The 22743-nt window shown below is 66.5% G+C and overlaps 3 protein-coding genes across 3 annotated transcripts in view; 2 read left to right on the top strand and 1 right to left on the bottom strand.

Annotated features, from left to right (window-relative positions):
* The first annotated feature begins 868 nt into the window (after window positions 1-868).
* PCSK4 (proprotein convertase subtilisin/kexin type 4) lies at window positions 869-7347 on the top strand. The gene is made up of 16 exons (XM_034660000.1): window positions 869-1063; window positions 1308-1412; window positions 2936-3022; window positions 3097-3225; window positions 3314-3390; window positions 3491-3579; window positions 3834-4006; window positions 4090-4302; window positions 4805-4905; window positions 4985-5088; window positions 5158-5275; window positions 5451-5672; window positions 5854-5978; window positions 6266-6388; window positions 6524-6581; window positions 6681-7347. Exons 1-16 carry the CDS (start codon window positions 869-871, stop codon window positions 6982-6984), a joined length of 2223 nt encoding a protein of 740 aa, XP_034515891.1. The 3' UTR covers window positions 6985-7347.
* A 1225-nt stretch (window positions 7348-8572) lies between these two features.
* Window positions 8573-12943, top strand: C4H19orf25 (chromosome 4 C19orf25 homolog). Its single transcript, XM_002923517.4, has 3 exons — window positions 8573-9280; window positions 9538-9669; window positions 11209-12943. Exons 2-3 carry the CDS (start codon window positions 9540-9542, stop codon window positions 11433-11435), a joined length of 357 nt encoding a protein of 118 aa, XP_002923563.1. The 5' UTR covers window positions 8573-9280; window positions 9538-9539; the 3' UTR covers window positions 11436-12943.
* APC2 (APC regulator of WNT signaling pathway 2) overlaps window positions 12904-22743 on the bottom strand; it is a 16911-nt gene continuing 7071 nt past the window's right edge. Inside the window, 5 exon segments of the mRNA XM_034657383.1 lie at window positions 12904-20403; window positions 20405-20579; window positions 21307-21521; window positions 21888-22004; window positions 22234-22311. Coding sequence (XP_034513274.1) covers window positions 15622-20403; window positions 20405-20579; window positions 21307-21521; window positions 21888-22004; window positions 22234-22311 — 5367 coding nt within the window. The 3' untranslated portion in view covers window positions 12904-15621.

The following is a 22743-nucleotide window of genomic DNA, read 5'->3' as shown; positions in this document are numbered from 1 at the left end:
CGCACCGGCCCCGCAGAGCCGGTGCCGCCTTCCCCAGGCGCGAGCAGCCCGGCTCCGCCCCCGGGCTGGTCTCCACCCCCGAGCTGGTCTCCGCCCCCTGGCCCCCGCTCCGGCCAATGGGAGGGCAGGGCGGACAAAGGAGGTGGGGCCTGCCCCGTCTCCCCCGCCGCATTGCCCTCTGGCGGGCCGCGGCCGCCGCAGCCGCGACTCCGGGGGAAGGGGGCGGGGCGCGGAGGCCCTAGGTGCCGATTGGCGGAGCGGGGGCAGGACGTAGCGGATTGGAGGGGCGGGGTCATGGCCGGGGATTATTGGCTGTGCTGTTGTGGGGGCGGAGCTGGTGGGAGGACCCAGAGAAAGGCCAGAGATGATTGGCGAGAACAGAGGAGAGGCGGGGCTGATCATAAAGGAGGAGGGACAGAATCTCAGGGCAGGGGGATGGGACGGAGCTAAGTCCAGGAGGCGGGACTTACTCGGAAGAACAACTCCGGTTGGACCGGGCAGGAGGCAAGCTGATTCAAGAGGGAGGGGTGTGCGGGGAAGTGGGCGGGGCCACACAAAGGGGCGGGGCCACGTCTAGCAGCCGTGATCTCGCTCCCCTTGGTCGGAAGATTTGGTCCCTGTACAAAATGGGGGAGACTGAGGCTCCAGAGGGTTTGGATCTGCGGAGGACCGGGGCAGGAGTATGTCCCCCCCCGACTTCGGTCGTATCTTCGCGCTCCTCAAGGGGGAGCCGCAAGGCCCTCTGGGAGTTGAAGCCTTCCAGGGGTTGCTATGGCCTCGGGGGCGGGGCGGGCGCCTGGGCCTACTTGGCGGTTTGGCCAGGGGGAGGGGCTTTCGGAGGCCCCGGCCCGGCCCCGCCCCCGCCGCCATGCGGCCCGCCCGGACTGCGCTCTGGCTGCGCCTAGTCGTGGCCCTGGGCCTGGCCCTCGTTGGCCCCCTGCCTGTGGGGTGGTCCTCGGTCCGGGCCCCCATCTATGTCAGCAGCTGGGCCGTGCGGGTGTCCCAGGGCTACCAGGAGGCCGAGCGCCTGGCGCGCAAATTCGGCTTCGTCAACTTGGGGCAGGTGGGTAGGACCCAAATGGACAGGAAGGTGGGTGGCTGGACGACCCCAGACCCCGGAGACGGGAGGGGTACCCAAGATATCAAGAACCCCCAGCCCACCCCTGCATCGACCAACTTCAGATTCTGGGACCTCTAGAGGGCACCTGGTTGGGGGAGGGTGCACGCAAGAGCTGTGGGCCACTGTCGTGGGGGATTCCATCTCGGAGCCAGGTGCCATGGTTGCGGATGCTTCCCCACGTTCCCAGATCTTTCCTGACGGGCAGTACTACCACCTGCGACACCGGGGCGTGGTCCAGCAGTCCCTGACCCCACACTGGGGCCATCGCCTGCGCCTAAAGAAAGACCCCAAGGTGAGCCTGGGCTGGGGGTCTTGGCCACTTCCTGTTACTCAAATCACCTGCTTTCTCTGAGTCTGGGTTTCCACTTGGTCCTCCCCTCCCCCCGTCTGTACAGGGAGAACCATATCTGGAGAGCAAGGGGTTACAAATGGGTGCCACGCTCACCGCAGGGCCTGGCCTGCATTTCTTGTCGCCCCCCCACCAACTCCCCTCGTCTAGCTCACCCTGAAAGATCAAGGTTCCTTTGTACCCTATAAAGATGGCAGATACCATTCTAGTTCCCGGAATGGAGAGAAGGGAGTTGGCCCTTTTTAGGACAGAAGCAAAGGCTCCAGAGTAGGAATCCTGTGTGAAGTCACCTGGCGAGACTATGAGATGCTCAGAGGGGTGCCAGATTGAGGAAAAAGGCTTTAGATGCCAAGCTGGGGAGTAGAGGCTGAGTCTGCAAGCCGTCAGGAGTCATGATGGCGTATGGTCTGGGTCTGGGGTGGGGGGCAGCGCTGATCAGCATGGAGGCAAGAGGCTTTGTAACTTGAAAACCGCTGGGAACACTGGGGACTGAAGTTGCTGGTTTCAGATGGGGTTTGCAGGAGAGAGGCCAGGGTTTGCCAATGGACTGGATTTGTGGGATAGAGAGAAATCAGGGCCAGCTCCCAAGTCTGAAGCTGGGCAAATGGGAAGACAATTGTGCCATCACTGAGATGGGGGTGAGGGCACATGAACTGGTTTGGGGGGTGGGAGATCAACAAGGAAGAAGGAAAGGCAAAGGTCTGAGGAAGAACAGCCTGGGGCAGGCAGAACATCATGTGCAAAGGCCCTGGGGTGAGGGAGCCACTGCGGCTGTAGCAGAGGGAAGCTGGTGAGGGCCAGATTAAGCAGAGCTTTGTGGGCCCTGGAGAGGGGGGCAGCACAGGAGGGTCTCAGCAGGGGGTGATGCCACAGTGTTTTAGAGAGGCACAGGGGCAGAGGGGGAACTGGGGAGGAGGCAGGTATGGCCATCCAGGGATGTCTTGCAAGGGGTGGGGAGGAGTGGTAGAGAGAAATGGCCATTACAGTGGGGAGATGGGCAGGTCTTGGGTAGAAGGATCTAGAAAGGGGACTGGGGAAGGAGCAGGGTTGGACTTCAAGAGCAGTGGCCACATGTCAGTGGGCCCAGGGGACTGGTGATCTGAGGGCCTGGTCCCCTCTGATGGCAGAGCGCCAGGCACGTGGGGACCCCAAAGAGCAGCCTCAGCAAACACAAGGTCCTGGGCCTGGTCCCATACCATGAGGAACCCAGGACAGGCAGTGGAGAACCCAGACACATCCCACCCCCGCTGTGGCCCCACACACAACCTCCCCTTGGTGGACCTGGGGAAGAGGCCTGTCTTCCGTGGAAGCAGCCCGGGGCCTTTTGGTGGGACTCGGTGGGAAAGACTGGGAGGGGCAGGGCCCTCTCAAGTGCGTGGGTGTGAGGGCAGGACCATTGGGAGGAGGGTGGGCTGGCTGTCGGGGTCCAGCCCCCTCCTGCAGTGCGCATTCGCCTCCAGGTGCAGTGGTTTGAGCAGCAGACGCTCCAGCGGCGGGTGAAGCGCTCGGTGGTGGTACCCACAGACCCCTGGTTCCCCAAGCAGTGGTACATGGTGAGCGGGCCGGGCTGGGTGGTGGGGCCAGGCGGGGCCAGAGCCCCACTGACCCCAGCGCCCACCTTGCACAGAACAACAAGGTGCAGCCGGACCTGAACATCATGCAGGTCTGGAGCCAGGGGCTGTCGGGCCAGGGCGTTGTGGTCTCTGTCCTGGACGACGGCATCGAGAAGGACCACCCAGACCTCTGGGCCAACTACGTGAGACCACAGGGACCGGAGTGCGGGGTGCGGGCTGCCCAGGTCCCACGGCCAGCCCCCATCCCTCATGTCCCCACTCCGCCCCCAGGACCCCCTGGCCAGCTACGACTTCAACGACTATGACCCAGACCCCCAGCCGCGATACACTCCCAGTGACGAGAACCGGTGAGCCTGGCATCCTCCAGGGGGTGAGGGCAGCTCCCAGTGCCTTGCGGGGAGCTGGCGGGGGGTGCTGTAACGGGCTCCCCTCTCCCCTTGGCGCCAGGCATGGGACCCGCTGTGCCGGGGAAGTGGCGGCAATAGCGAACAACGGGTTCTGCGGCACAGGTGTCGCCTACAATGCCCGCATTGGAGGTACGCAGGCTCCAGCTCCTTCCGCCCAGGGATACCGCGTAACCGGGAATGCCAGATAGAGGGCTAGCGGGCAGCCCCGGGAACGCTGGGGGACACGGGGCCCAGGTCAGGGAGGGGAGAGCCGAGCCCCACACGGACGCCCTCCCTCCCGGGGGCACAGGGAGCCCGGCGCCAGGGCCGGACAGGCCCGCAGAGGGGAGGTGCGGCGGGGCCATCTGCAGAGGCCTGACGCCCCTCCCGCGGCCTGCCCGCAGGCGTGCGCATGCTGGACGGCGCCGTCACGGACGTCACTGAGGCCCAGTCGCTGAGCCTGCAGCCTCAGCACATCCACATCTACAGCGCGAGCTGGGGCCCCGAGGACGACGGCCGCACGGTGGACGGCCCGGGCATCCTCACCCGTGAGGCCTTCAGGCGCGGCGTGACCGAGGTGAGCGCACCCCGGGGCTGCGGCGGGCCTGGGCCTGCTCTCAAGGCCGACGCCCCCATCCCGGTCCCCGTCCCTGTGTGCAGGGCCGTGGTGGGCTGGGCACGCTCTTCGTCTGGGCGTCGGGCAACGGCGGCCTGCACTATGACAACTGCAACTGTGACGGCTACACCAACAGCATCCACACGCTCTCGGTGGGCAGCACCACCCGGCAGGGCCGCGTGCCCTGGTACAGCGAGGCCTGCGCCTCCACGCTCACCACCACCTACAGCAGCGGCGTGGCCGCTGACCCGCAGATCGTGAGTGCCTGCCGCACCCCCAGGTCCAGCAGCCAGGTCTCCTCTGTCCCCTCCTGTCCCCTGCTGTCCCCTGCCTCCCCTGCCCCTTCCCGCCTGTCCCCTGCCTCCCTCCTGTCCCCTGCCCCCTCCCTGCCTGTCCTCTGCCCCTTCCCATCTGTTTCTCCCTCACTTTCCCTTCTGCCCCTTTCTCTCCCGTTCCCTTGTCCTAATTCACTCCCTCCTCCTCCCCTTCTACCTGTCCCCTCCCCCACCTTCCCTCCTGCTCCCCCTTCCTTCCTGCCCTCTCCTTCCCCTCCTCCCAGGGCTGCCCTGTGACACCTGGAACACAAATGGGTCCCAAGACAAGGCCCCACTGTTGTCACTCCTTCACACACCCTCCCATCTTCCAGGCAGGGCCGGCTCCCCAGGGCCCTGTTCCTGGCAGGATCTCGGTGGTACCTTCTTGAACCAAGTCTGGGTTTTCATGTGTACCAGGCCCTCCAAGTCCCCCGTCTGCCCCTAGGTCACCACAGACCTGCACCACCAGTGCACGGACAAACACACGGGCACCTCGGCCTCGGCCCCTCTGGCTGCAGGCATGATCGCCCTGGCTCTGGAGGCCAAGTAGGTGACAGACGGGACCCCGCTTACTGCGCTCACCCCCCAGCGTGGCCCCAGCTCACCTGCCCTCGCCTGCCCCCAGCCCATTCTTGACGTGGAGGGACATGCAGCACCTGGTGGTCCGCGCGTCCAGGCCGGCGCAACTCCAGGCTGAGGACTGGAGGACCAACGGTGTGGGGCGCCAAGGTGAGGCAGGGCCTGGGGGAGGTGGGGTGCCACGTCCGGGGGGCGAGTCATGACCGCCCCTCCGCACAGTGAGCCACCACTACGGCTACGGGCTGCTGGACGCCAGGCTGCTGGTGGACATGGCTCGGACGTGGCTGCCCACACAGCCCCAGCAGAGATGCGCCGTCCAGATCGTGCACACCCCCACGTGAGCGCCCTCCTCAGCCGCCTCCCCCCCCACTGTGCTCGCCTGTCATCTCTCCGTACCTGTCATTACCTGGGGGGCGGGTTTGCAAATGCGTGGGAGGCTGGTCCCTGTCAAATGAGAGGGTGGGCCCCACGATCTGAGCCCACACCCCGCCTGCTGGCCACCCCTCCCCCAGCAGGCCCGCAGGAGGGGCCCTCACCCCCCACGCCGCCCCTAGCCCCATCCTGCCGCTGATGCAAGTGCGGAAGAATGTGTCGGCCTGCGCCGGCCGTGCCAACCACATCCGCTCCCTGGAGCACGTGCAGGTGCGGCTGTCACTGTCCTACAGCCGCCGGGGGGACCTAGAGATCTCACTCACCAGCCCCATGGGCACCCGCTCCACGCTCGTGGCCATCAGGTACCCGGGCGGAGGACCCGGCCTGCGGCAAACGCTCTTCCCTTCCCTGGGCGTGGGGAGCACACTGTGCGGTCAGGGTGGGTCTGGGTGGGGCTGCTTCCACTGGACACCCGCCCCCGTGGGAGCTCTCCCCGCAGCCAGCACGGGGCCACCTCCGCCCCCACCCCACCTTCTGTCCCAGACCCTTGGATGTCAGTGGCCAAGGCTACAACAACTGGATCTTCATGTCTACCCACTTCTGGGACGAGGACCCCCAGGGCTTGTGGACTCTGGGCCTGGAGAACAAGGGTTCCTACTTTAATACGGGTGAGAGCTGCACGCAGGCTGGGGACTCTCGAGCCCCCCGGGTACCCCACTGCCAAGGGGCTCCCTGCGGTCTCCCCGAGAGCCCGAGCAGGTGTGTCTGGTGCGGAGTACGTACCCGCTTACCAGACACAGTCCATGACCGGTGCACAGCGGGTGCTCAGCCCGGCGCCGTCAGGGTCTGGGACTCCCACTCGGCGGGCGGCTGGGGAGCGGGGCCCAGAAGGGCAGGAGCAGGCTGCCAACAGCCTCTCCCCCTCCTCCCCGGGCCCACCGCAACCTCTGCCCAGGGATGCTGTACCGCTACACGCTGCTGCTCTACGGGACGGCCGAGGACATGACGGCGCGGCCCCCGGGCCCCCAGGTGACCAGCAGCGCGTGTGTGCAGCGGGACACAGAGGGGCTGTGCCAGGGTGAGTGCCTGGCGTGGCCCGGCCTGCCTGCTGGGAGGCGCAGCAGCGGGCAGTGTGCGTGTGCAGCCCGGGGCGGGAGGGCAGACAGGTGCCGGGCCTCGGCCTCACTCCCCCTCGTATGTGTCCCCTGTGCAGAATGCCACAGCCCCGCCTACATCCTGGGCCACCTCTGCCTCGCCTACTGCCCTTCGAGGTACTTCAGCCACACCTAGCAGGCAGTGACCGCGGGGCCTGGGCGCTCGGCCTCGCCCGCCCTGCGCGTCTGCTCCAGCTGCCATCCCTCCTGCCACAGCTGCCGCGGCGGCTCCCCGCTCAACTGCACCGCCCGCCCCCCGTCGTACGCGCCGGACGAGCACCGGGGCTCCTGCTCGGGACCTGTCCCTCCCAACAGCCCCCCCCCAGCCCACCGCAGTGGCCCACCCCAGCTGCCACCGTGGCCGAGCCCAGGCCGCGGTCCTGGCCTTGCTGGCCGTGGCCGTCGGGAGCCCCTTCCTCTGCAGTGTCCTCTCTGTAGGCTGCCTGCTGCCGTGTGGGGGCCTCGCCAGTGCTGGGGGCAGCCCGGGTCCGGCTGCTGGCGGGCACCTAGAGACATCTGACTAGGGGGCAGACGTGCCTGGGCAGGCACCGCTGTCCTGCTCCCTGGCTTCCGACTGGAACCCGGGCTGGGGATGCGGGAACCTGCCCTGAGAGGGCCCTGGCTGATCACGGAGGCCCGCAGGCCAGGGGTGGCCTACACGGAATCCTAGACCCGAAATGGGCAGGGCCAGGTGAAAGAGAGAGAAAAGTCTAGTTACACAGTTGGGGTGGGGGTGGGGAGGGATGGCGCAGAGGTCGGGCTGTGACAATCATCCCTTCCCAGCCCCAGAAATGGGTGGGAGGGCAAGGGGAACAAATGACACCGTCCAGAGTCTCAGGCACCTCGTCCGACCTCAGAGTTTGCAAATAAAGGTTGAATAGGAGGTGCCGAGTCTGCGGTCTCCTTTGGGGCAGGGGCAGCCCCATCCCCAGGGCATGGCTGGGGGTTCCCCTGTGCCCGCGTGGAAACGGTCTTCTCCCAGACGTCAGGCCCCAGAGGACCCGGCGGCCCGCAGAGGAGAGGGGGTCAGCCCAGGTGCCAGAGACCCCAGTTGTGGGGTGGGTGGATTCCAGGGGCAGCCACTGCATTCCTAACTCCTCCTAAGTTCCTCTTCATCCTGTTGGGCGAGTTTCTCTTTAACCCTGAAAACTTAAATGGCCATTTATGCTGCTCCTGCAGCCCGCAGGCTGGTCCAGGGGTTTGTGATGATTATGCTGCTTTTCCATCCCCGAGGGCCAAGCGTAGTAAAGAGGCCGAGGGAATTAGGGGCTGGATTTCCCCACTCTCTGTCCGTGGAGGAGCCTGCTCTGGACGTGTCTCACACGCGGACTCACACGCCGCGGGGCCTTCTGTGTCTGGTTCCCTCCCTGAGCGTCGGGGGCTCGGTTCGGCCCGGGGCAGCGCGGGGGGGCGCCGCACTCCTGCTCCTGGCCGAGGGGACGGCGTATTGTGTTGACCCACTCACCCACGGAGCTGTTTCTACCTCTTGGCTGTTGTGAGCGCTGCTGTTCAGAACGTGCGTGTCCGGGAGGGCCTGGCCTCCTCCTTGGAGTTCTGGTGGCCCCGTCTTTGCAACAGCGCTAAGTCTAGCACCTGCTTCTGCAAACGTAAGATCCAGAGCGAGAGTTTCCCCACCTGGCACGTGGTAAGCGCCCAAAATGTGCCAGCCTGGGACAGCCTCTTTGGGAACCCAGCAGTTCCGTAAACCATTACACAGAGTTACCATCTGACCCAGCAGTTCTGCTTCCAGAATGTACCCATGTACCCAAGAGAAACAAAAACAGATCCACACAAAACCTGTACACACTGTTCCCAGCAGCGTGACTCACAACAACCCAAATGTTGTTCATCTCGTGAAAGGACCAACAAAGTGTAGTCCATGCACGCACCGGACCGTCCCTCGGCCGCGAGCAGGAACGAGGCGCCCACACGCGCTGCCCCGGGGGACCGACCCCGAGACCCCGATGCTCAGGGAGGGAACCAGACACAGAAGGCCCTGCGGCGTGTGAGTCCACGTGTGTGACACGTCCAGAACAGGCTCCTCCAGGAACGGGAAGGGGGCTTGCGGAGGCGGGGGCTGGGGAGAGGCTGGCGAGTGACAGCTGATGGAGACATGGCTTCTTCTTGGGGAGATGGAATGTTCTGGAACTAGACTATGGTGATGGTTGTACATCTCTCTCTCTCTCTCCAAACCACCGAATCGTACACTTTAAACAGGTGGACTATATGGTATGTAGATCACATGCAATAAAGCTGTTAAAAGGCACAAACCTTCCCCCTGCTCCCAGCCTGTGTTCCTACCCTTAGCTGCCAGGGGAGGCGCCCAGGCGGGAGGAGGTTTTAGGGACCAGAGGGGCGACCGTGATGGCATCTAGCAGGCGCGGCAACGCCAACCTGCGTCCAGCGTGCCTGGCCGCCAACCCGGGATTGGCACAGCCTCCCCCCTGCGTGGGCAGTAACTGTGTTCCCACGACAGCCCCGTGGGTTGTGCGTCCTGTCCCCTTTTGGCAGAAAACCGGGACTCGGTGTTTTGTGACGCAGAGAAGGAAGCCGGGACAGCACCGCACGCCACCCCATGTTCTTCCAGGACCCGCGAGCCAGGAAGGCTGAGGTCGCGTATATCCTCGGTCTGGTCTGACGGGACTAGGACCCTCGAGGGCGCGGCCCCTTTAAGAGGGGGCGTGGCCTCTCAGCGAGCGGCGGGCAGAAGCCAGAGAGGCAGGAAGTGCACGTCTCGTGCCTGGAGGGCGGGGCCGCCCTGCGACCGGAAGCGGAAGTGGGCTTTCAGCGGCGTTGGCATCTGTACGCGCGCAAAGGTGAGGCCGTAGCGGCTCTCGAGACTTTCACAGGGAAACTGAGGCAGAGATGGAGCCGGGCGCTGAAACCCCTGGCCCCGTGTTGTCGATCGTTGGGAGAGCCAGAAGCGAAGCGAGCCCGAAGGGGCGGGGCGGGGCAGGCTTCCCCGGGAACGGGGCTCCGGCGGGTGTGTAGGAGTTCGCTGGGCGGGAGGAATAGCCCAGGAAAAGGCCGAGAGGTGGACGCCCCTGTCAGCGCCCTTTTTTCTCGCCTCCAGGGATGGGTTCCAAGGCCAAGAAGCGAGTGGTGCTGCCCACCCGCCCGGCGCCCCCCACGGTAGAGCAAATACTGGAGGACGTGCGGGGTGCGCCCCCCGACGACCCCGTTTTCACCGCCCTGGCCTTGGAAGGTACGAGCAGGGGAGGGACGACCCTGAGACCCCAGCGGCAAGGGGCGGGGGAGCACACCCGGCTGCAGCCCGAACAGCAGGGCGGGTGAAGCCGTGGGATTACAGGCGCGATCCTTAAAGCTTCTGAGCTCGCTCTGCGCGCCTGCAAGGGAGGGGCGCACAGGTCGCCCCCACCGCCGGCCACATGCCGCTCGCCGCCTCTTCTCGTACAGCCAGGCAGCTAAGAAAGCGGTTTTCGGGGCGCCCGGCCGGCTCAGTCGGCGGAGCGTGGATCTGGATCTCGGGGTCGAGGGTTTGAGCCCCGCGCTGGGTGTGGAGATAAAGAAAAAAGAATGGATTTTTCGTTTTTCACCTGCGGGGCTGACAATGCATGGTGACAAGGGAAATGGCCGAAAGTTGGGGTCTCAGGGTCGAGAGGTCGCGTGGAGGTCGAGCCGCGCCCCCAGCGTGCACGCCCAGCGGCCGCCCTGGAGGCGGACGGCAGAGGGGGCATTGGGACGGCCAGCCGTGCACAGCCGAAAGAAACATTTATGTCCGTCCTCTTGTGGGAAGCCTGCGGCGTCCACATCTGGTTCTGGAAGACGGAAGCACTGGGCACATAGTTCTCGGGTGAATTTTGTGTTCTGCTCGATGGGGTTCGTGTATTCATTCGTCAGACCTTCACGGACACCGTGTTCTGTCCACGCTGGCTGCTGTTCTGAGCACTGGGCCTAACAAAACTGCCGAAGTGCCCGCCCTCAGTTACTCCAGTGGGAGACATTCACCTTAGTCTGGGAAACCAGACATGCGAAGAAATGCTTTGGGAATTTAAAAAAAAACTAATAGGAAAAGTTTGGTGTTTTGCTCCATGTGGCTGTAGTTCGCTTGTTCAAGAGCCGCTCATGGCCGGTGGCTGGTCTGTATCAGACCATCCGGAACATTCTGTTGCACGGCGCAGCCCCAGGAGCGTCCACCAGTGTTCCCAGGGAGGGGAGACTGAGGCCCGGGCTGTGCGAGGGCCATGGAGGGGGAGCTCTTGCCTGCAACCACGTGTGTCGTGTGTCATGTGGCCTGTGTCCCTCCTTAGTCCCGACGAAGGTGATAAAGCGACCTGGAATCAAATCTCAGTGTCTGGGCCTGTTCCCACCCCGGGAACCAGGCAGGGTGGAGAGCATCTGGACATGTCTCTGGGCGGCCTGCAACGCTTGCTGTCTCAGTGCTGCGCTCTCCAGGCGTGTGCTGTTAGGAAGCAGGGCCATGTGGGAACGTGCCACCTCCCTGACTGTTGGATTTCGCAAGGTTGCAGGGCCGGGCAGGAGGTTCGGGGAGGTGCGATGTGGCGTCTGGCTTCCAGAGCGGGCTGGGAGCCGGCCTGCTCTGTGGTTCCATATGGGTTCGCCGCCCTTTGCAGGAGTGGAGGCCGATACCCAGGCAGGGCCTCAGGACACAGGAGCCAGGCCTCTGTGTGATCTGTCCCCTCTGGTGGCGTGCTTTGCCGAGGGGATAAGCTGTGTCCTCCCCCTGCCCCTCCCTGACCCAGGCGCTGTGTCCCGTCCCCAGACTCCCCAGGCCTCTCCGGGAGGCCAGAGGACACGGAGGCACAGCGGGAGCAGCTCTACCAGCAGAGCCGAGCCTACGTGGCCGTGAATCAGCGGCTGCAGCGGGCGGGAGACGGGCTGAAGCAGAAACGTGAGGGGCTGCGGCAAGCTGGTGAGGCGCTGGGACGGGACGTCGGCCAGGTGGAGCAGGTGGCGCTGCCAGGAGCCACGGCCGCCTCCTTGGGCTGAGCGGTCCGCCTGCTTGCCCGAGTACCTGCACTCTGAGCAGGGCGCCCCCGGCTCCCCGTGACCCCCGATCTGGTACAGCTTAGGCCCCTGGGTGCCCTGGTCTGGGTGTGCCCCAGTACCGAGAACCCCGGGACACAGCCAGGCACAGGCCCCTCCCCGGGGGTCAGGGCTGGGACGGTGTGGGTGCTGCTGACCCCGGGGCCGTGGAGCCCAGATTGGACGTCACATGGGGTCGCCAGCACCCGAGGGCCAGGCCGTCCACCCTCCTGTCCTTCCCTCTGGTGACCCTGCTTCCCCACATCGTCCCTGTGGACTGAACTGGTGGAACCCACTCTGCTGCCTCTGCCCATCTCCGCCTGATCCACAGGGCCCCCGAGATTCCAGAAGAGGCCGGGGGTTCTGTTCCCTCCACCACAGTGGCCGTGGCTATGTGAGGAGCCGATGCCCGGCAGCGCCCGGATGTGAGATGGGGCCTCTGGTGGGTGCTGCCCCTGAGGACCCTGATCTAGGGTGTGGGCGCCCCCACCGGGCAGGTTCACGGTCGGGGTGCAGGACCGGCCTGGGGGCTGTGGGACTGCATCACAGGGGCTCCTGGCCTGGGCCCCATCAGGACAAGCTGACGCGTCTCCCACGGAAGCCTTGCTGGCTGCCTCCGTCCCGGCAAGCTTCGTCTGTGGGTGGGTGTGGGGCCGTGGAACAGAAGCAGTTCTTGAAAAGGGCTTTTCAGCCTAAAAGATAGACTTTTGGAAGGCCAGAGCAGCAGTGGGTGCCAGTGGCCTCACAGAAGCCAAGCTGCTTGCAAGTGTCCCCACGAGCCCTTCCGGTGACATCTGCCCTGGGCCTGGCCGCCTGCACAGTGCCTCCGTGAGCTGCCCTCTTCTGGGTCCCCGGGAGTCCAGAGCAGCACGGTGGGGCCTGACACCATGACCCCGAGCATCCCGGAGGTGTCTCCCTTTCCCTGAAGAAGGGGAGCCTGCTTAAGCCTGAGAGACCCCCAAAACCGGAAACCAGAAAGTAGGCTTGGGGGCACAAGTGTACAGAAAACACAGGCTTGGCTCCTATTAGGGCAGCGGACGCCGAGACTGCCTTGTCCAGGGCCCCTTCACCCCTCACCCCCTTCCACAGCCTCGAAAGGCCTGCCCGTGGTGCGAGGAGCTTCCCCCCTCCGTGCTTGGCCCTGGTCTCCAGGAGCTGCCTGACTCCAGGCTGCTGTCTGCTCTCCAGAGCACCCCCCCCCAGTCAGGCTGGGGCACTCGCGTGGCCTCCCCGTGCAGCCGTCCTGGGGCCTGGGCCACCCCAGCTCTGCCTCCAGGGACTTGCCCAAGGAGGACTTGTGAAAGCGTGTCCGAGTCGGCTTGCTCCTGGCAGAAACCAGGCTCGGCGGTTTGCTCGCAGACCCCGGGCGGAGGCCCCTCCCAGCCCCCACCCCATCCGCACCCACTTGGAAAGGGAGCCACAGGCAGTGGGGCGCGATTCGACAGCTGCGTTTATTAAAGGTGCGTGTAAGATGCCTGGTTCCGCGGCTTCCTTCCGCCAGACGACGGCTGTGTGGCTCATGGGGGCAGATGGGGCTGTATTTACACGTGTCCTGTAGCGCTGCAGAGACCGGGGCGGAGACACAAGGGGACAGGCCCAGACAACCGGGCTCGGGCTGGGGGCGCGTGGCCGCCAGAGGGGGGGAAACAGGGGTGAGGTAATGCCGTGCCAGCGGGTGTCGCCAAGTTCAGCACGTGGCTCGTGGTGCCCATCCGACCAGGGCCCCGGGTCACAGGCTTAGGCTCCCAGGCGTTCCCTTTGGGCTCGCTCCGGGGGTGCTCCAGAGGCGGATGGGTCCCTCGCGGTCCCCCTGGCGGGTGGCTGGGTCCATCCCTCGGGTCTTGAGACCTTAGGCCTCCAGCTCCCGGCTCAGGTTGATTGTCGGTGACCGCCACCTGCTGCCGCCTCTAGGAACCGTGTACCAGGGCGCCTGCTGCCCACCCAGGCTGGATGATGAGGTGCGGCTGTGCCCCCATGCGTGGGGGTGGGAAAGGCAAAAGTGGCTGCCGGGCGTGGACGGGCGTGGGCTCCCTGTGTGCTGGCCGAGGTGGGGCTGCCCCTCCGGCCCTGCCTGTGGAGAGAATGCCCGAGACCAGACGAGAGGCAGGCAGACGGCAGCAGCGAGGGAAGGTTCCGAAGCACAGGTCTCTCTCCCAGGCATGGTGGTCTCTCCACTCGCCCAAGAGGTAGCTCTGGGAGTTCTCCCCACGGCCCACGTGGGGAGACTGAGGCACAGAGCGGCGGAAGCACTGCCCAGGGTCTCACAGTGCTCGGGTGCTCAAAGCCATGGGCCCCCGTGGCTGGACGAGCTGGTGGTGGGTCTGCTGCCACTTGCCCCCCACCAGGCCATCGCGGGGAGCACCTGTCCTATAGAGATGCAAGCATGTGTGGTGGTCCCCAAATCCAGAAAGGGGCTTGGAAGACCCCAGTCCCAGCCCTTCAGGCTACAGTGGGGACAGGGACTGGCGGTTTCTGAGAAGAGTCTGAGACACGCCTGTGTATCCCCAGGGGCGTGCTGTGGCCCTTCGCATGTGGGCTCAGCCACCATCCCTGCCTCCGCTGCTTGCCTCCCTGCCTCTGCTTGTGGGCCCTCTCTGGCCAGGCCTTGGCTCCTGTCTCACAGGACGGGGCGTTGGGTGGGGGGGAGGGAGGCGTGATGCAGTATGACAGCAGCAGGGCGTCCGTGGGGTCTGGGATCAGCATGGCTCCCGAGGGCTCCGCACCAGGACGGTCCACCACAGGGAACGCTTCTGGGTGACGGGGAGGGATGGTGGTGTCTGCGGGCGGGGGCTCGCCACTGCATTTCTCCTCCAAAGAAAGGCCGGAGGTGGCCGCGTCGTGTCTGCTCTAACAGCATCTGCTCCGGGCGGGGAGTGGCGCTCTGGTGCGCGGCTGTCACCGCAGATCCGCTGGCCCCAGGGCCTTCGTGTGCAGGAAAGAGGTCGTTGGCTCTTTGTGCAAAGAGGTGCCCTCAGAGCTGATGTTGAGCACACACGCACGCGGTCCCTGAGCAGGCTGGCAGGGGGGAGGGGAAGAGGTGCGGCCTCCCGGCTCGCTGTCCCTCTGTCCGTCCACCTCCAGGGCAACACCACGCTAGCACCCGGAGGCCAGCATCCCTCCGGAGGCCAGGCCCAGCCGCAGCTGCGCTCCCGCTGCTACTGTGCTGTGCAGAGGACGTGCTGCGCCCGGCACGGAGCCTGGGGAGCCCATCCCTTCGTGTGTCGCGAAGGAGAATGGAATCCGAAAGCGGGGCAGCCGCCTTCGGGAACGTCCCTCCACACGTGTCCTCCCACGGGATGCGCTCGCAGACCTTGGTGTCGTCCCAGCACCCCCACACCTCCCAGAGGGTCACCCTGCGACGCGCCTGGGCCTCCTTCCCGCTGCACCGCGCCCACCTCCAGGGCCTCCCTTCCCCCAACCAGGGCCTGCGTCTATGCCAGAGACCGCTCCAGCTGTCTGTGGTCCGCGCACCGGCCTCTCCCTGTTCTTCCAGGCTGCTCAGGGCACCAGCCGCGGAGCACTCCTGACTCCCTGGGCGGCGCAGTCTGGGGCGGGGGCTTTGAGTTGGGCTCAGCCACTCCCCGCCCCCACACTCCCCAGCTGGGGCTGAGAAGGCAAACAAACCTGCAAAGCCATCATTAACCAATTACCGGGCCTCCAAAATTACAGGCTTCGTCCCAGCGTAGGCTGGGCCAGATGCCTAGGCCCCCAGCCGGCAGGCGCTGCTTAATGGGGCCACCCTCCCCAGCCTCTCCCCCTCCTCGGGTGGGCTCTGTCACCTCCCTGCGGCTCCTGATGTGGGAGGGTCTTGCTGAGGCTTGGGCCCAGCGGAGCTCGGGGCCCTGGAGCTTGCTGCTGAAGGCGGCCCAGGCTGGGAGGGTGGGCTCTGCGTGCGGGCCTGGCTGGGGCCAGACTGCCTCCCTGTGCACACTCCAGGCTGGGACTGGAGGTCCCTCCGGCAGCCCCGTTCCCTTCAGACCCCCGGAGCACGGAAGCAAGCGTCTATGCATGAGATGTGAGGCCAATTCAGGCTGCGGTGGGGCTCCAAGGGCAGGGGCTCTGGTGGGTAGATGGACCCTGGGACCACCCTCCCAGGCAGCCAGACCGCCCTTGGCCAGGAGAGGATGTTCTAGAAGGCCGGCCCTGGCCACTATTCCCGGAGGCTGGCGGGGGCAGCGGTGGGGGCTTTCTCTGTGGCCAAGTCCGTGGTGGCTGCCACCATGGGGCTGGGCACGTAGTTGAAGGGGGGGACACGGACTGAGCGGCTGGGGGAGCCGTGCCGGCTGGCGGGAAAGCCCCCTGCAGCCACCCCCAGGCCCTCATGGACAAAGGGAGCAGAGGCGGGAGCCTTGGTGGGGCCGGGCCCGTCCACATCACTGCCAGGGAGGGTGGTGGGCCCGTTGACTGGGGCCTGGGGGGGCCCCCTGCTTTCCAGGCTGGGAGATGTGCTGGAGTTGGTCTTGGTGGCAGCAAAGTCCTCTGTCTGGACCACGGCATCACTGGTCTTGCGCTGTGGGGGGCCGTGGGGGCCCTCCTCGGACGGGGCTCCCATCAGTGGCAGGGCAGTGGCAGGCAGCGTGCTCCGCAGGATGTGTGGAACGTCCTCGTCCCGGATGCGACGCCACGTGGTGCCTGGCGCCGCCACCCTTGGCAGCGGCCGGGCCTCCCCATCGCTGCTGCGGCGGGCGGCGTCAGCGGTGGGCCTGGGGGTGGCCCCGTCAGGCCTGCGAGCCACGCTGATGTGCGGCAGGGAGGCGTACCGCTTGACCGCCTCGGGCCGGGTGGCCGGGGTGCGGACAGGCAGGCGGGACGGGCTCTCGGAGCTGGGGCGCCGGGCTGGCCGCTCGCCGGGACTGGGCCCGGCCGCGGGGGTTCGCTGGGGGACCGAAACCTGCCTGGGGGCTGCCCGCAGCTCGTCGCAGCGCGAGGAGCAGAGGAAGACGGCAGGCAGCGCAGGTCGCCCGCGGCGGGGCGAGCCGCCCTGGGAGGCGGGGGGTGTGGCGTCCGGGGCGGACAGCTCCATGCGGCGGCGGCGCAGCAGGCCCGGGGACTCCTTGATAAAGGTCAGCTGCCGCCGGAAACCCGAGCGGTCGGAGGACTCGCTGCCACTGGAGCGGGCTGAAGCCACGCGCACCAGCCCCAGGCGGGCCCCTCGGGTGTTGGGGCTTCCCTCAGCTGCCGCCCGACCCCGGGGGCCTGGCTCCGGGGCTGCCCTGGCCAGGGGTGGCGGCCCACGCCTGGCTGGCCTCTGCATGAAGGGGATCCGCACGGGTGACTTCTGTGTCTTGTGCTGCTTGGACAGCAGGGCCCGTGTGGGTGTTCGGGGCACCAGAGATGCCCCGGGGCCGGGGAGGGGCCCTGAGGCCTGGGCCCCTGGGGGCGGCCTCTTCGTAGGAGGCTGGGAGGCCGGAGAGGCCGGGGAGGAGCCGGATGAGGGGGCCTTCGCCAGGCGGGCGGGTGGTGTGGCGCTCCTCTGGGGAGGGCTCAGTGCCGCCAGCTCCGAGATCTTGCCTGGCCGGTGCAGGCTTCGAGACCGCTGCTGCCCAGGACTGGGGGTTTTGGCGGGAGCTGCTGGCTGCGCAGGACTGGGGGGGCCCATCTTCCTCGGTGCCACGCGGCTGCCAGCGTTGCCTTTGGGCTGGGCCCGAGGGGCCGGGCTGGGCACATAGATCACGGTCCGTCCCCGGAGCACCGCCGGCACCCTGCATGCAGTCTTCTGAGCACCACGCAGCTTCTCGGGGCCACTGGTGCTGTGCTGGGCCAGGGCCGAGTCCCGTTTCTCCGGCCTCGCGGCACTGCCCGCCTGGCCCCCAGCCTGAAGCCGCCGTCCCTTCCTGTGCAGGGGGGGCTGCAGGGTGGAGCTCCCCGACAGCCCCGACCCAGACAGGACAGAGTCAGACCCGGACGACGCCTCACGGGTGGCCGCTGCCGCCGCCTGGTGCAGCCATGTGACAATGGAGTTGGCGCCCTCCTGGATGGCACGCCACTCGACGCTGTCAAGGTCTGAGGCGTGGTCTGAGCCTGCCGCCTCGTCCCCGCGCTCCCGGGGCCCCTCTGCTGGCCGCTTGTCTGGCTGGGCAACTTGGGGCTTGCGGCGCCGTAGGCCTGACGCCTGGAGCCGGCATCTGGGCACCGCGGAGCCAACGCTGCGCCGGAGCAGCCCTGTCTCCGCCCGTGGGCTTGGGGGGCCATTAGACCCACCCCCAGTGCCTGGGACCTTGTGGACAGCTGGCTCAGGAGCATGGGGCCGGCTGGCCGGGCGCTCAGGGGGCTCAGGCTCGCTGAGGGAGCTGGCGGAGGAGCTCAGGGAGTAGCACGGCGGCGTCTCGTCGGCAATGAGGCTGGGCTGGGCGCGGGCGGCGTGTGTGGCCTTGGGCGTAGCCTTGGGTGCGGCTGGCACCTCCTTCCGGCCAGCCGGGCGCGCTCTCTTCGCCGCACGGGGGATGGCGGACGCCCGCCGCGGGGGTGCCGCTGCCTCGGACGGCTCCTTGTCTGAGTCGTCGTACAAGCAGTAGACGGCCTCCTCGGTGGGCGTCGTGAGGCACAGTGACCGCAGCGCCCCGTCCCCGCGTGCAGGGCTGGGGCGGGAGCTGTCCCGGTCCGTGCAGGCGCTCGAGGGCCGGCGGAGGGGCAGCTCCAGCCCTGCCCGGCTTCTGCCCGCTCCCCGGGCCTGCTCCGTGCTCCGGCCTGCGCCCCACGCCCTGTGCCTTTGCCCGGTGGCCTGCCTGGCAGGGGCCTCACGACCTGCAGGCTTCTGCCTGTCCGAATGCCCGCCTGGCGGGTCCCTGGGAGGTCCCTGCAGTGTCTCGTCACTGAGTGAGGTGGCACTGGAGAAGGTGACAGGCGTGCCCTCGGTGGAGTCGGCGCAGGACTCGTCCACCCGGGCAGGGGCAGGCACCAGCATGTAGACGGGCACGGGCAGTGCGCGGCGGCTGGGCACGAGGGCCGAGGCCACCTTGCGGAGCCGGGCGGGCACCGCCGCTCCCAGGCACTCACGCAGCAGCTCCAGCTCCTGGTCGGCGGCTGCCGGCCCCTCAAGGCAGCCACCAGCCTCGTCCCGCCGGCGGTGCCCAGCAAAGTGCAGGCCGGGGCCGCCGGGGCCACCGCCGCCACCGCCGCGCTCAGGGCAGGCCGGGGGCAGCAGCCGCAGCTCCACGTCCTTCTGCACGTAGTGTTCGTGCAGGGCCAGCGCGCTGAGGCTGGAAGCGCATGAGAAGTTCTCGTCGGGCTTCTCCACGGTGAAGCGCACGCTGCCCGCGTCCAGCTCAGACGGAAGCCGGCAGCGCTCGCGGCGGTCTGCGATGTCCAGGAAGCGCTTCACGTAGCTCTCCCACTGCAAGCTGAACTGGGTGCTCTCGCGCTCGCCGGGGGGCACAGGGGCCAGCGGGGGCGTCTTGCTGCGGCTGGGGGGCATGGTCTGCCCGGGGCTGTCAGGCAGCTCACTGGGGCTGACCGTGCCGCTGCCCAGCCCACTGCATGGGTCGCTGGGGACAGAGCTGGCGATGGACGGGCTCTCGAAACTGCTCAGGGAGCTCACCGAGCTGCAGCGGCTCAGTACCAGCGGCGTCTCCTGCACACAGTTCTCCGAGGAGCTGGACGGCGTGGTGTCCTCGACCCCCAGGCCCCGGCCCCGCCGGGCCGCTGGGATGGCCACAGGCAGGGAAGTGGCCCCGGGCCCGAGCCAGGCCCCGTCCAGGTCTGCCTTGCTGGGTCCTGCCTCCTCCAGCCCTTCCAGGGATGAGTCGCTGTCCAGGTCCCCGGCCTCGCTGGGGCCTGGGCGGCCAGCCGAGGACAGCGAGGACAGGGAGCTGCAGCGGGACAGGCAGAGCGGCACTGTCTCTGCCACCAGCCTCTCCGGCACCTTGCTCAGGCCGTCCGTGGGCGGCCAGGCCTGCTTCCGGGCTCCGGGGGCCAGGGGCGCCGTGCCCGCCCTGGGGTTGCCCTCGAAGAGCGGCACGTGCTGGTAGGTGGGCGACAGCTTGATGGTGCGCACGCAGGCGTCTGCGGCAGAGGCGTCTCGGGATGCTGGCTCCTGGCTGCCCGGCAGATGGAGGTCAAGCCGGCTGGGCCGCACCTGGCTGCACGGGGACCCCTCGCGGTGCTCGGTCAGCACGGCCAGTGGGCAGGGCCGCGTGTGCTCGCGGGGACAGCGCCCGTCACCGGTGCTGCCGCTGTTGAGACTGTCGTTGGAGAGGCTGGCGTGGGCAGCCTTCAGCCGCAGCAGTGGGTGGGCACGGCCGCCAGCCTCCTGCCGCCTGCCCTCGGGCCGCCGGCAAGGGGAGCAGGACTGGGCCCGACCTTCGCGCGGCGCCTCCTGCCCGGGGTCCCCAGAGCTGAGGCTGAAGCTGTCATCAGACGAGGTGTGTAGGGCGGAGATGTCCTCCACCAGCCGGTCGATCCGCGCCACCGCCAGTGCCAGCTTGGCCTTGGCCCTGGCCGCCACGGCCACCTCCCCGCCGGCCTCCTTCTCCGCCTCCAGGCCGCTGCGGCGGGCAGGTGGGGCTCGGGCCAGCGCCTGCCCCTGCAGGAAGGGGCTCCCCAGGAAGAGTGACAGCACGGCAGGGCTGGCGGGCTCCACGGTGGTGGCCGCGGCAGCCAGGGAGGGCGCCTCGTCGTCGTCAAAGCAGCCCGAGTCCGAGGCGTAGTCCCGGGCCAGCCCGTCCAGGTGTCGCAGGGGCGGCAGCGGCTTCTTGGAGGCGGGGTCGGCCTCCGCCTCGGGCAGGCCCTGCTTCTCCAGGTGGTCGAGCGCCTGCGCCAGGTGCCGCGTGTCCAGCTCGGCCTCCAGCGCCCGCTGCTTCCGCACGTACAGGCTGGGTGCGCAGGCGCCCGGGGAGATGGCCGTGGCCGTCGTCTGGTATTTGGCCGGCCGGTGGGCCAGCAGGTTGCGCAGGGCGGCGGCGCTGCCCATGGCGATCATCTTGTGCTTGGAGTGCAACCAGGTTGCGCAGCATGCCCACGGCGCCCAGGTCCCACAGCAGCTCCTGGTCACGCGCGCTGCGGGCGGACAGGTTCCAGAGCGTGCCGCAGGCGTTGCTCACGATGGTCAGGCTGTGCGACGTCAGGTGCTGGAGCAGCGTCTGCAGGCAGTGGTGGTCCCGCAACACCTGTCTGCAGCGGCGGGGGCGGGGGGGGGGGGCNGGGGGGGGGGGGGTCAGGCAAGGCACCAAAGTAACTTTAAATTTCAGAAAACGGAATAAATATTTACTAAGATATATATTAAAATAATACTTTCTTTTAATGTAAAATTGACTTCCTTTATCTCATTTTAACACGACTACATCTTGTAATATTTTGGATATACTTGTGCTGAAGGCAAGTCTTACCTGCTTTTAAAAATGCTAAGTATTGTTAATTAGTAGTATTGTTTGATAAATAAATGTTTTATTGGCTTTAATAAATAAAATCTTTAGCACAAGTATAGCCCATGCTGTTTTTGGGATATACTTACACTAAAAATAAATGTGATGTATTTTCCTACGTCAAAAACATTACTATCATCTAATAAATAATACTTTATTTTGACAAGGAATGAGTACTTATTAATAGAAGTATTTATCATTAATATTTAGAAAATAATACATGTTTTTATTTTAATAAGTTTAAAATTTAGTATAAGTATACCTCACACAAGATTTGGGATATACTTACGCTAAAAAAATTTCGTCCCTAGGGACCAGTCGGGACCCTCTGCTTGCAGCACAGAGCAAGGCTTGTCCTGCGTTCACAGCAGAGTGGGCTCTGCCATCCGCAGACCCACCCTGCGCCCCCAGCGTCCACCTTCCCCTGGCGCCCTCACGCCACCCGCTCCGCCCCTGCTGGCCATGGGAGGGCCGACCTGTAGTCCTCCCGGGTGGCCACGAGGCTGGACACGTTGCGCAGGATGCCGCCGCCGCTCTCGATGATGGCCAGGGAGTTGCTCTGACACTTGTAGGTCAGTGTGCTCACCAGGAAGCCCAGCGCGCCGTCCACCTGGCAGATGGCCGCCTTGTTCTCAGTGCTGTGTGCTGACAGGTTCCACAGGGCGCTGAGCACACTCTTCAGGGTGGACTCCTGGACACAGCGTGCGGAAGAGGGGGTCAGCGGCAGGGGCGCGGAGGGGGCAGGCCAGCCCCGCTCATGCGCCCTCCCCATCAGGGTGTGGACAAAAGGCTGGGAGGAAAGGCACCCAAATACGCTTTCCAACACAAGTAAAAGGACAAGTATCTTTCAGAGGCAGGGTTGGAAGCCCCAGGTGTGGGCCACCTGCTACACAGTGCACTGTATGGCTTGACTGCCCCCCAGAGATGGGGAACTCACCCCCCTCCCGTGGGTCTCCCTGCCCTGTGGCCGGCACTGAACATTCCTGGCCGCTCCTTCTTCCCGAGGCCTGGGGTGAGCTCCCCCTGCCCCCAGCCCCCAGCCCCAGCCGGCGCCCACCTTGGAGGCTCGCAGAACACACTGCATCAGGGCAGTCATGCTGCCGACCTCCCTCAGCACCTTCTTGCTGTTGATGTCAGCTCGCCAGGACAGGTTACGCAGGATGCTGGACACCACCTGGGCCAGGGCAGAGGACAGGCTGGGTGCACCTAGGGCCCAGGCGCCCAAGGTCCGCGCCCCATCCCCCACCCCTACGCCAGGAGGGGCTGGGGAGAGACTGAAGGGGGTGCCCCTCACTGGAGACTCTCCATACCCAGGGGAGAGGGGGCCTTGCCAGCAGAAAGGCCTCAGGCGGTGGGACGCCCCGCAGGGCGCTCCTGGTGCCACGCCCACACCACCCAGGTACCTGGTGGAGCTCCTCGCTCTCGGAAGCCAGCTGGGCCACGATGGCCTCCATGCAGCCCCGGCGGGCACACAGCGCGGCCTGTTGGTGTGACAGAGGGAAGTCACGCCAGGCCAGGTGGGGCGGGGGGCGTGAAGTAGACCACCCCCACCGCCACGTTCCCTCCTCTGCTCCCTGAGCACCTGCTGCGGGCTAGAGCTTCAGCCCCGGCCCTGCCCTCACTGCTGCATGCTGTGGGGGAGGGGCAGCAGTCCGCCTGTTGCTCCGATGAGGACGGGGAGGCCCAGACCAGCACGGACACCCAGCCCCACAGTCCAGAGGCCCCATGCTTGGCAGAGTCGGCCCCAGAGCAGCCAACGGCATGGTGGCCTGGTTGACCGCGTCCAGACACCAGCCTTCTGGGCCCCACCAGCCCTCTCTGGGCCTCAGTCTACCCGCCTAAAAGTTGGGGACAACTGACCCCATGTCTCAAGGCTGTTTGGAGGCTGGGATGAGGGTGAGGGAGGCGCTGGC

This window comes from Ailuropoda melanoleuca, chromosome 4, assembly GCF_002007445.2.
Source record: "Ailuropoda melanoleuca isolate Jingjing chromosome 4, ASM200744v2, whole genome shotgun sequence".
Taxonomy (NCBI): Eukaryota; Metazoa; Chordata; class Mammalia; order Carnivora; family Ursidae; genus Ailuropoda; species Ailuropoda melanoleuca.
Note: the sequence above shows the minus strand (reverse complement) of the source record. Positions and strands in the feature narration are given on the sequence as shown.